Source organism: Toxotes jaculatrix, chromosome 10, assembly GCF_017976425.1.
Source record: "Toxotes jaculatrix isolate fToxJac2 chromosome 10, fToxJac2.pri, whole genome shotgun sequence".
NCBI lineage: Eukaryota > Metazoa > Chordata > Actinopteri > Toxotidae > Toxotes > Toxotes jaculatrix.
In genome coordinates this window covers 1,125,930-1,139,157 of record NC_054403.1, presented here as the reverse complement: position 1 = coordinate 1,139,157, position 13,228 = coordinate 1,125,930, and the positions used below count along the sequence as shown (strand labels likewise).

The window sequence follows — 13,228 nt, the reverse complement described above, 5'->3', positions numbered from 1 at the left end:
TACATAGCCTGTTAGTCAGGAGGAATTTATCATATCCAGTAGAGAGGTGCTGATTAGGGGATCAGGTCTAAAAGAAGATGGTTTAGATGAAGAAAGTTGGTGAAAATCAATGGAAGAGAAACTTTCTAATCAGGTTTTACTGTTTCTGAGGTTCCTGTGCTTAAAGAAAATCAGTGCTAATTGAAGGCAGGAGGTGATCAATTTTGTCTCTGATAGTCAGAATGTTATTATTAAAGAAGCCCATGAAGTCATTACTGGAATACATGGATCAGTAGAACTGTGACTCTCTGTCAGCCTGGCTACAGAGCTGAAGAGAAGCCTGGGGTTGTTTTTATTGTCTTCTATTAATGAGGAGTAGTAGGCTGCTGTAGCATTACAGAGGGACTTCCTGTATGCTTTAAGATTATCTTGCCAGGCCAAACAGGATTCTTCCAATTTGGTGGAACATCAAATCCTTTCAAGTTTTCATGTTGTTTGCTTTAATTGTGAGCTTGTAAGCTAAACCACAGAGCAATCCTCTTTTGTTTCTCTGTCGTCTTTCTTAGAGGAGCGATAGAGTCAAGTGTCTTTGTCGACATGATGGTCAGTTTGAGAGGGACTGAAGTCAGCACAGGAGTCCTCTGTTATATTGAGGCATGACACTGAGTTAAGTACTGATGGAATCACTTCTTTAAATTTAGCTACAGCACCATCAGATAGACGTCTAGTAAAGACATTTTGCCTAATAGCGGTGTAATCCAATAATACAGATTCAAATGCAACTAAACAGTGATCTAATAGAAGAGGATTCTCTGGGGAGATTGTTAAATATTCAATCTCAATATCATATGAGAGAACAAGGTCGAGGGTGTGGTTAAGACAATTTGTTTATTTACAGTTTGAGAGAAGCCAACCGAATCTAATAATGAGATAAATGCAGTGCTAAGGCTATCATTGTTAACATCCATATGAATATTGGAATCACCTACAATAATGATTTCATGTGTACTGTGAACTGAACTTGATAAAAACTCAGAGAATTCAGACAGAAACTCAGAGTACGGCCCTGGAGGGAGGTACACTATAACAAACTGAACTGGCTGTAATGTTTTCCAGGTTGGATGAGAAAACCTAAGAACGAGGCTTTCAAATGATTTTTAATTGATCAACTGTAACTATGGCAAGTGCACTCAAAGATGATGGAGACAGCCTGAGTATAAGAATGCTCTGACTCAAAAATCATGATTCAAATTTCACTAAACCTAAAAACTGGTAAATGGCTGCGTTTATATAGAACTTTTACCCACAGCTCTTTACATGCTGCCTCTCATTCACCCATTCACACACACTGATGGCAGCCAGCTACCATACAAGGTGCTGGTCTGACCATCAGGGCTGGTTGGAGGTTGAGCCTGAGGACACTTGATGTTGACAGGAGGAGAGCTGTGATTAATGGAAAAACCTCTCTACCTGCTGAGACACAGCTGCCCTGTACTTACAACTAATAAACTATTTTATCAGAGGATTCAAACTAAATCAAATCAGGTACCAACATTAACACAGTTACAGTCAAGACCTGAAATATTTGAACAGTTATTGTTCTTTAGGCTCTGAGCTTCATCACATTGAATCTGAATTAAAATAATGGATCCCACATTAAAGAGCCAAGTCTCACCTTTAATTTGAGCAGTATAGAAAGAACTGTGTGGGAGATTCAGCCCTTTTAGTGGTTCAAAAGTAACTGGACAAATGCACATCAAGTGAAACAAACTCATCAGATTTAATATTTAGTGTAAAATCCTTTGCAGTCATTGACTGTAGTATCTATTATTATATTGTAAAGTTAAAGTGCTGAGAACCTGAAGAACAAAACATATAATACATAACTGTCCAAATAATTACGGCCTTTACTGTACATTGTATCATATTTAATTTTAAAGATGATCATCAATGTAGAAACTCCTCATTGGTTAGCAGGTGGATAAAGAGCTGATATTTCTGCTTTACTCAACAAATCTGTGTTTGATGTTTGGCCCAGTTTTCAAATGCAGGTCTGTTAGTTTGCTGTGAGCTGCAGGGTAAACTGAGAGTTTTGTTCCTTTGATTGTCCTTTCAACACAAATGTTACTTGACTTTTTCTTCATTGTTTCCTCTTCAGACTGAGCAGCTGTAACCTCTCAGAGAGAAGCTGTGAAGCTCTATCCTCAGTTCTCAGCTCCCAGTCCTCTAGTCTGAGACACCTGGACCTGAGTAACAATGACCTGCAGGGTTCAGGAGTGAAGCTTCTGTCTGCTGGACTGAAGAGTCCACACTGTACCCTGGGGACTCTCAGGTCAGGATCCATCAACCTGTTTAGCTGATGATTTGCTCATATCTGATTTACATCAGTGGATAAACAGCCAACTTGTGCAGGATTGTTCAAAGTAAAATTTACCAAAGTTCAGCAGAACTTTCTAGAGTCAGACAATTCATCATTTTCTCTTGTTTATGCTTCAGTTGTTGATTTTTTTTTTAATCCTACAGATGACGTTTGGAAGGAATTTGCCTTAAATACATTGAATCTGGACCAAAATGAACCAGAACAAAAAACAAAAATATGAACAAAAAAGAACAACAAAACAGACCAGCAGGTGCTGACAGAGGGTTCCTGTGTGATGTTGTGTGTGTCTGCAGGCTGTCAGGATGTCTGATCACAGAGGAAGGCTGTGCTTCTCTGGCCTCAGCTCTGAGCTCCAACCCCTCCCATCTGAGAGAGCTGGACCTGAGCTACAATCATCCAGGAGACTCAGGAGTGAAGCTGCTGTCTGCTGGACTGAAGGATCCACACTGGAGACTGGACACCCTCAGGTATGGAGAGGCCTGCTGCAGCCACAGACAGTGTGTGATAGAGGAGGAAGAGCTGGAAACATTTAGTGTGTCACAGCTGATGACAGATCTCTACAGAAGTGCTTTGAATTCAACAACAACACAAAGAGGGGTTTTCTCTAATTCTGACTTCAGTATCTCATCATGACTCACTGTGTCATATTTAAGAGAAAATATGTGACAATCATTAAATCAGGTGTGGTCAGCTGTTTTCTGTGACCTTAGCAGGACTTTCTCAGACTGGATTTCATGCTGCATCAGCACAAAGCCAGCGTGGAAACATTTTAGCTGCTGCTGGTTGAAGCAAGGAGGAAATGAAATCAGGTCTCTGATCATGTCTCTGTCTTCTAAAATATCCATGATCAGCAATCAGCTGAACCTCTCTGAGATCCTGATCTTGTCATTCTGAGATCTTTTGTTGTGTCTGACACCAAAAGTGATATCAAATGGAGAAGACAAATGATGAAATCTTTCCTCCTCCTCATGTCACCTCCCCTTCCAAGATAAGGACTCCAGGTCCTTTGTCTCTTTGCTGAATGAACAGAATAATCAAACCATCTGTGTATGAGAGCCATGTAATGTCCATGTTTGCATGCTGAAAGAGAATGTGCTGGTCTGACCCCCTCCTCCTTTCAGGGTGGAGCCTGGTGGAGTCCGATGGTTGAGACCAGGTCTGAGGAAGTGTAAGTGTGGTTTTCATTTGATTCCTGAAAACAAAGCAGCTCACATTCAACCATCTTCAAAGTGTCAATCAATGATCAGGTGATAGATCCATAACTGCAGCTGTGTTGTGTCTTCTTCTCTCCATCAGATTTCTGTGAACTCACCATCGACACAAACACAGTAAACAGAAACCTCAAACTGTCTGACAACAACAGGAAGGTGACACATGTGAAGGAGGATCAGTCATATCCTGATCATCCAGACACATTTGACCAGTGGCCTCAGCTGCTGTGTAGTAATGGTCTGACTGGTCGCTGTTACTGGGAGGCCAAGTGGAGAGGAGGAGTTGATATATCAGTGAGTTACAGAGGAATCAGAAGGAAAGGAGACAGAGAAAACTGTTTGTTTGGAAAGAACGATCAGTCTTGGAGTCTGATCTGCTGTAATGGTTGTTACTCTGTTTTGCACAATAACAGAGAGACACCTGTCTTCTCCTCCTCTTCATCATCTTCCTCTGTCTCTCACAGAGTAGCAGTGTATGTGGACTGTCCTGCTGGCTCTCTGTCCTTCTACAGAGTCTCCTCAGACTCACTGATCCACCTCTACACCTTCAACACCACATTCACTGAACCTCTGTATCCTGGGTTTGGGTCCTGGTCGTCTGGTTCCTCAGTGTCTCTGTGTAGAGTGTAGCAGAGAGAGTCTCCTCCTGTTAGAGAAACTCTCTCACTGTTGAACAGATAGTTCAGTCTGTACATGTCTGTCTCTTTCACTCACACACACCTTTTCAGATTCATGTATTAAAACAGATTATTTTTTAACCCCTTAACACTCCGGCCAAATTTGCCCAAAACACCTGCCAAAAACATACCCAAATTAAATTCAAAGCTGTTCTTGAGCCCTTAGGAGGACATTCAAAAGTTTGGTCTCTTTGTGAAGGTAACACTCTAAAGTTTTTATTTCAGCAGTCTGAGTACTGTAGGTGTAACTGGTATGGAGTAAGAGAATATTAAACACAGAAAAAAAATTTTTTTTTTTCCTCGCCTGGATTTTTTTTGTAAAAATGCATCTTTCTAATAACCTGGGCTTGTAGGTTAGGATTAGATGATGGTTGGGGAGCGGTAGCGGGGGTTACAGACACAGGAGAGAAAAAGAGAGAGAACAGCCCCTAAAGAGACAACAGGCTGAGAAGGTGACAAAATGAGTGACCGCAGGAAAATTAATTCATTTACACGTAATTTTACATTATTTTGTTAATAATTTAATTTAAGCAACAAAAAACATCTGCGGAGCCCCTGAGGAGCTGAAAGAACCGGCACTTTTTAGTGAGCCGAGCCATGAGAAAATACTACTGTTTTTACGCATGTACGCACGACTAGCTGACATCCAGTATATTTGTTTACGCACGGTCTTGTAGCCGCTCCTCCTTCCCCAACCCCGACATGTCACACTTCCCCGTGACTGGAATTTCATTGGCTACACGGCCATTAGATCAGATTCAGCGTAAGATCTGATAGGCGGAAACGACAAGCGTAAGAGGGGGGTGTACTTTAACGTGACAGAGTCGCTCATTGGCTATTTCTTGCTGTGGGGGGGGGGGCATAGATCTTCCCGGATGGTCAAATGAGGTGTCAATCAAAAGCAGAGGGCAGGGACTACAAACCAAGCTCCATGGGATCAACTTTCAAAACAAAACAGAGGCGACAAAACGTAGAAACGAAGGAGTAACAGTGCGCTGTGTTTTTCAGTCGAAACAATCCGATTGCAACTTTTGATCATTTATGCACCTAAAGAAATGTTTTTGACCGCATTTTTCAACTTGATGTGATTCTTTAGACTTTTCCCGACAAAACAAGACCATTTTTGTTGTTGTTGCGCTGCGTGTTGAACCGCAGGGCGACTAGTAAAAAAATTAAAACAATGAGCGAAGACAGTTATTACTTTGATGTTTTTTAGAAGATGGTTTTGTTCTACCTAAAGTCGTTGTTTTAGCTTGTAAAGGTTTATATCGCTGAAAAGATAAGACTTTCAGCTTTCAATTGATGTGCTGCATGCGCACCACCTTAAATGTAGTAGTTATGTAGGTACAAAAAAACACAGACATGTCCGAGAAATAGCATGACGGCCCCTTGTAAATTTCTTCCTCTTCCAGTCCTTTAAAGATGGAAGCTATGATTATTACAGGAGAAAAATGTTGCTGACTTTTACTTTTTTAAGATTCTAATCATGGTCTTGTCCTTTCCCATTAAAAGCATCATTGTGAACATCAGTGTTTTGTCTTTCTCTTTTGGACAACTCAGCTGATGACTGAGCTGATTCAGTTCAAACTAAAATGCTGCCACAGTTTATCTAAAAGATCTGAGATAAAACAAACTGTCTTTCAGAGGTTCACAGAGTTAGAAAGCCCCTGACTACTCTGAAGAGTTTGAGCCTCAAATCTATGAATTTTAAAAGTCAACTTAAAAAAAAGACTCAAAAAAGAGGAGAGTGAAAACCAGCAGCTGAAATAATTTGACTTAAACAAGAAGCTGTGAAGTTTATTTGAAACATGTTTAAAGAGTTTTTCAGCTTCATGTGTCATTTTTACAGTGTATACCTGCTTTTCACCCTGTTTTTCATGTTTTACAGTGAATCCTCTGGCTGCTGATAATACTTGTGTACTTTTACTGTTGATGTTGTCATTGGTCGTTTTCATTTTCACACTGCATCACATATTTCTGACAGTCCTTTCCCTTGTGATGTTTTCCACGTTGTCACCCCTGGTTGTTGTGTTTTTAACAGTGCAGCCTAACTTCCACAATACATCTGCTGCTTTTTATTTTTTACATCATTATTTTTTACAAGTTTATTACACTGTTGTAATATTTTACAGTGCATCTCCTGGTTGTAAGTTAGTCCAGAGCTCATCTGACCATCGTTTTTTTATTGGATATATCCTGTGTCACCTTTGTTGACATTTTACACAGTGCACAGCCTCCATTAAATTCTTTTACACTGTATTTCCTGATAATCAATGTTTTAAATTTTTTACAGTGCATCTTCTATTTCTCATTTTACAGTGATCCTTTTAGTTGTCACATTTTTTACAGTGTATCTGCTTGTACTGAAAACATGGATGGAATAATACATGGAACATTATTCAAACTATGACCAGTCCTCATCTTCCTGCTGATGTCATCAATACTGATTGATACATATTGATCCTAATAATCAGTGTGAGTCCTGTTGGACACTTGTCAGTGTGACCAATGGAGGACAGTAAACTCTCTGATTATCTGTCCATCAGTCAGACATCAGTGTTTATAGCAGTGTAATAATATGTGTGTTCACATACAGAGAGTCATTATCAGACTGATGAACATTAGAGCTAAAATAAGTCAGTAAATGTGGAATAATGTCAGTGTGAACATCAGTATCACTGTCAGTGCTGTGTGCAGAGTTGTAGTTACTAACAGTGACCACTGGAGGGCAGAAGATTCCTGTTCAGTCAACACTAAAGACTGTGAAGCAACAATAAATAAACAAAACAAAGTATTCAAGGATTTAAAGGCTTTTTATTGTCAATTTCACCATATGTCAGACATACAGGGGGATCAAAATGTTGTTTCACTCTCTCTCTGTAATGTGCATACAATAATAAATAAAATCCTCAGCTTGAGCAGAGGCCAAAAGTAGAGGTGGTGAGGCAGCAGCTCAGCAGGGACCTGTTACAGTCACTGCTGTGGCCAAGAACACTAAGGGGGAGGGCACAGGTGTAGAAACCCCAAGACGGATGGACGAGTCAGTTAAAGTCCTCTTTATTAAACTCAAAATCACTGGATCAAAGTCCAAAACCAGGAAACAAAACTTAAACAACCAAGAAGGAGAAAAACTTTAGAAGCTCAAGTCCAAAACTTCAAACTTTGAAGTCCTTACTTTGGGTGAACAGATGAAAGTGAATCCAAAGGGAAAAGAGGACAAATCCCAGAGGTGACAAAGACAGAGAAACAGGTAACATTAAGGACAGGACAGCAGGTGAACACAGATTCCAGGATGAGAAAAGCAGGTACAACCAGAGCAAGAACACAGCAGGAACAGACTTGGACAAAACACCCGTGAACACTAGGACACACTGACAAGGAGACAAGGGAAGAATGAGACTTAAATAAACTAGGGTTGATTGACAACAGGTGACACATACTAGGGCAGGACAGACAATCAGCAAAGGAGGGAAACGGGAAAAAGACAAGAAGTAGTCAGAGGACAGATACAGAAGGACTAGGGCTTCAAAATAAAACTGGAAAAGCAAAACCAAAACTCAAGAGACCAAAACAAGAGTAACGTTTTAACAAAAACAGGAAACTACTAACAAAACCCAAGAGTCCTCAAGAGTCCAAAAGGCGCGATATAGAGTTTAACAAAAGTCCAAAAAGAGTTGAAAATATCCTCATGCACAGATCCTGCAGTTTTTCATATGTATTCAGTATTGTATTCACTCAGTATTGGCCTGTCTCCATTGGCTGGCACTGGAGTTTAGAATGAAACATGAAATCTTAGTTATTACCTAACACAGTGAAACCACTGAGTACATTTGTGAATAGTTGTCTCCGTTCAGGAAGCAGCCTGACTTCCTCTAGTAAATAATAACAAATAAGGAGCTCTTACATGGACTTATACAGTAAACAATCATCACAATCATTTCAAGTTTCCATCATATTATATCCTGAGATATTCAGGAGCTTTGGCACCTTCTAGAGGCAGTTAGTGGAAAGAAGCTCAGGTGAAGAGCAGATTTCATTGTTGACTCTCTTTAATATCACACTTTGTGAATGTGTTCCTCTTCTGCTCTCAGCTTTCTTACCCTGGACTTCATCTGTCAGCCAGTGATGATGTTTAACCCAGCACGTGCTTCATGGTTCACTTCTGTTTATCTGAACATCTCAGCTGCCATCCCTGGTGGGGTGAGTGCAAAGAGGTTTGGAAACAATATAGAGATGACATTTCTGGAAATCACATTCAAAATGATCAACTTTACTCAGTACCCTAAAACAGCTCCTATTGGCCCACATTTTCTCTGCTCCTCCTCTGTTTAGGGGCCAGGAACCATGGTCAAGCCCTAAATGTTACATGGACACTTTTCTTCATCACTACAGAAGTGTTTATTTTTGTAGAAGTTCATGTGTAAAGCTGGAAATACTGCACACACAGCTAATTTTAGCCTCTGGAATAAACCCTGTGAGTTAAAATCAACTCAATCTGAGTGAACATGTGTGACCATCGAATAGACTCTGTGGCAGAGTTAAAATAACTCTGTTCCTGGAGCTGAATTTTTAACTCTGAAACAGAGTTAACTTGAACTCCTCCTGGAGTTAAAATACTCATCCCTCACTGAGTGTGACTCTATTATTTAGTTAATTTAGATATAAACTCTTCTCCAGTGTTGACACCTAACACTCAAAATGTGTTTTATTTACACTTACAACTAAAATTTATTCATTATCATATTATTTAGTTTTATGGGAAAATGACCACCAAACACCATCCTGTTGATTTTTTTTTTTTTTTTGCTTTTATTTGTGCAAATACATTTAAAAATTCAATACATGACACTTTGAATTAATTGCTGTGTTAAAACTGTAAAATTTAACAGCACACAGGCAGCAAATAATGCCAATGAAAAACATTAGTGAAGTTGTATAAAACACTGTAAACACATTACTGCATAATAAAATGTCTGCAAATGTATAAAAAACTGACACATTTCTCTGTGGTGCATTGCGTAACTTGAGGTAGACGACTACTCACTTTACAGTTCAAGTAAGAGAACTCATTCAATTCAGATTAGAAATCAGATTATACAACTCTCTGATACAACATAACATTATGAATCACAACCATATGACATCTGAGCATCAAACCATTTGAAATATCTTCATCTCTCCCTTTCTAGAATCAGTTCACTCTGTGTAGTGTCACTCACTTGGAAAGCATGGAAGTGATCATGGAAACAAGTTTCATGCTCAATCAAAACAAAAAACACTTTGTGCAAAATGATTGATGTTATTTTGCTGAACAATGGTTCATGCTTTCATCAGTACCAGTGCACACAAAGAGTCCAACACGATACTCAGCTCCACAGCATTTCACCCACTGTGTGACAGACGATGGCTTCAGAATCAAGGTGAAGAGATGCTGTTATATCTTCAGAAAAATCCAGTGTTTCAACTGAACACATTTTAACTGGACCAGACTCAACTGTTTTTAAGGACAGGCATTCCCAGTGATAGCTGCTTGATAACCTGCTTGATAAATTCCTCTAAATTTTCAGTTGTATAAAGAACTACAGTATTTGGTTCACCACTCCCCAAAAGCTTGGCTATAACTGAAGCACATGTCTTTGTTGTGAGTAGAACCTGAAGGAGCTGCTTCAGTATGTTGGAAATGAGATGAAGTATTTCATCAGTTACAGACTGAGAATTGTTTACTGTCTCTGTGTCGTTGTTGAAAGGGATCTGGTTAGACACACTTGTGTTATCAATGGAGCTGCGTATCTTAATGAGATGTCTCCTGAATCCACAATAACTAGAGAGACTTTTACCTGCATACATGGCATGAATTCATTTGAGGTTCCTGAACAAAAGCAACACTGAACCAAAGGATGAATTACAGAGGAAACATCTCAACATTTTGGCTAAATAAGCTACTTATGGTTTGCAAAAATGTGTACAGGCTGGAGAGACCGTCATCATACTTCACACTGAAAACAAAATGTGACTTGAACAGCTCATCAAAAGCACCAAAGGATGTACATGACTGACATGACAGAAGCTTTTTGTCCAAGACAATATAAAAGGTGAAAACCTGGGTCTTTGAAGTTTCTGTGGCAAGAAGATATGGCTGATGGGTTCCTTCAGTGGTCAGGAGATGATCCTCTGGCTTTGGGATGACTGAAACAAGAGAAATATGTTTACAAAAATGTGTTTCTAAAACTCAGCAACATCTACAGTATTTGGAAGTTTTGACAAACCTTCTGAAATTTTACCAGATGATCCGTTGTCTCTCTGACGCTGATCTTTGTGGGACGCTTTCTTCCAGCTGGTTGTGGAGTGAGAAGATGAAGCAGCACCAGAAGAGAAGCCATGTTGCTGTCCCACTCTGGGGACAGAGTGAAAAGTACTTTTACACTCATTATATATATTAAGTAGTGTGTTTATGATATTACTCTGTGCATTGTTCTAATGCTTTTACTATGATCTTAAACATATACACATATAACAACTATTAATGGCCCAGTCATTATAAATCTGTGCTGCAGAGCAAAGCAATGTTCAGCCCTCACACTGAATCTTAACTGCAGACTTAAGTGGCCTATTTAGACTCAGAGATGCTTTTGTAAAATAAATCAATAAAAACACAATAAACTGACGACTGTTGGATGACTCACATAACTGCATTACTATTCTGATGATAACTGTACCTGCTTCATCAGCAGTGTCAGATCCTTCATTCAGAGGAGCTTTCAGTTGTTGTTTTCAGAGAGACGTCTCTTTCAGGTTCCTGCCTCCTTGATAACTTTATCTTTAAAACTGCTGTTCCATTTTTCAAGGAACCTTGAAGCAACCTCTGCTCCAAACATCAGTGAGAAGTCTTGTAAAATCTAAATAAAAAGAGAAAAACAACATTTTCAAATGTTTAAAATAAACCAATATTTTTACTAAAAAATAGTACATCAGCTGACCGCTGTGGGTCATGAAAAATCTGCTGACAGTAGTAGAAGGTTTCTCTCATCCTCTGGAAAACTAAGTCAGGATCAGCTGTGTGGTGAAGGAGAGATATGGCTTCCATGCATTCATCTCTGATTGGCTGATCATCATATGTTCTGGATGATGTGGGACCTCCTTTTAGCTCCACTCTACTCTGGGATGAAGCGGTGCTTTTGGATTTGTCTTCATGCGCCACTCAAGAAAGTCTTTGTTGCTTTGAATATCATGTTTCAGTGTTCCTGAAAGAGTAACTGTGTGGTGGAATATTTCAAACTTCCAGTCTCTTCATACTCTTTAATCACAGTCATCTCTGCTGGTTTTGAAGTAAGAATTTGCTCCACATTCTAAAAAAGCAAACATTATAAACATTTACAACTACACTTAGATCTATGTGTAGACTCAGACTCAGGGACAGCTTTTACAACAGGGCAATAGCCCTAATCAATGCCAACAAATAGCCTCATTTAATCTGGTTTGCCACCTTTCCGACAACAGGTCATGCAATAAACAATGTCTTTGTCTTTGTATATATTTTACATACTGTATATTTCTATCCTGAATATATTTATTTTATTTTATTATTTTATTCTACTTTTTCTATTTTTACTTTTTTTATTCTGCACTGTGATTGTCTTCTTTTGCACTGATGTGGGACAGTACCTCAATTTCGTTGTACTTTTGTACAAAGTATGATTGTGCAATGACAATAAAGATTTATCTTATCTTATGTTGTAAGCAAATACATTTATCTAATACCTGTACATATTACTTGCATTTTTTTAGGAATTATGTCTAATAAATAATGATTAAAATCTAGTTGTATACAAGCTGCAAGCACACTGTCCATCAAAGGCTGGCATCCAGAATCACTTGTGTCGCTGCTTAAAGTGCTTGAGACTGACAGTGTATCTGTCAGACTTGGAGAGGAGGAGCCTTCACACCCTTGCTGCAGGACACTTAGATCTGAAGATCACACACACACAAGTATAAGGCAAATAAAATCTAAAGTCCAGCACATTAAAACTATATCACATACCTGGCTGGATATTACCTGTCTCAAGACAAAGCATTACCATTACCTATAACTCTGCTTACCACAAGTAGTGAGGGTCACATATTCTGTCAGGTCTGAACGATCAGCCAGGTTCATAGATGCTTCAGTAGATGGGAGGTCTGAAATGCAGACAACACATACAGCTTAATATGAACTGATTAAATACTGTACTTTGGAATTCTTATCATCCACTTCTCACAATCACATATTTTTGTCTGTGTCAAGATACAAATCTCTCAAAATATAAGTGCAGCTAAATATGAATGTTTAAATGTCCTACCATCATCACTGTAGATGAAGAAACACAGATCTTTGAAACATCCTCATCCACCTCTGCTCCCTGTTGATCTGTGACTTTCAGTGTTGTAGTCTGTGGGATAAGAAACTTCTGCTGGACTATACCATAACAACTCCACGTTACAACATGTTTACATCTTTATTCATTTAATACTAAACATCTGACTGACCTGCACTGAGAAAATCTGAGAAGCAAGCCTCTTCCAGTTTAATGTACTTCTTCTTCCCTCCATGTTGTACTTTGATCAACATGTTGGTTTGACATAAAGGAAGAAAATGTCATATGTCTGAGAATAACATGTTCAAGTTAAAGTTTATCCCAACTACACACTGTTAAAATACACGTTTCTCACCGCTGTTCAAAACAGCAAGGCTACAGTTTATAAGCTCAACTGTTAGCATGCTAGCCAAAACTGACTTTTCAGCTGCGTCTGCGCCGTTGAGCCGGAAATTATTCTCTTAAAACACCGACATGCGGTTGCATTGTTGGATGGTTATTTCCAAAACTGTATTAATTACCTTCAAGATGCGCGTCGTCATTAATTTGTGAAGCTTATCAAACAGTTTGTCATTACCGTCATACAGACACATCACACGCCACAGACAGTATGGCCGACATTAACGTTTG

At 39.1% G+C, this 13,228-nt stretch overlaps 1 protein-coding gene across 1 annotated transcript in view; it reads left to right on the top strand.

Moving 5' to 3' along the window:
• The window catches only part of LOC121188902 (NACHT, LRR and PYD domains-containing protein 12-like), a gene marked incomplete at its 5' end in the record, with an annotated part of 61,602 nt that overhangs the window by 21,511 nt on the left and 26,863 nt on the right, over positions 1 to 13,228 (top strand). The window contains 3 exons of the mRNA XM_041048850.1: positions 2,138 to 2,311; positions 2,653 to 2,818; positions 3,667 to 4,189. Of these exons, the coding sequence (XP_040904784.1) occupies positions 2,138 to 2,311; positions 2,653 to 2,818; positions 3,667 to 4,189 (863 nt within the window). The remainder of the gene's footprint in view (positions 1 to 2,137; positions 2,312 to 2,652; positions 2,819 to 3,666; positions 4,190 to 13,228) is intronic.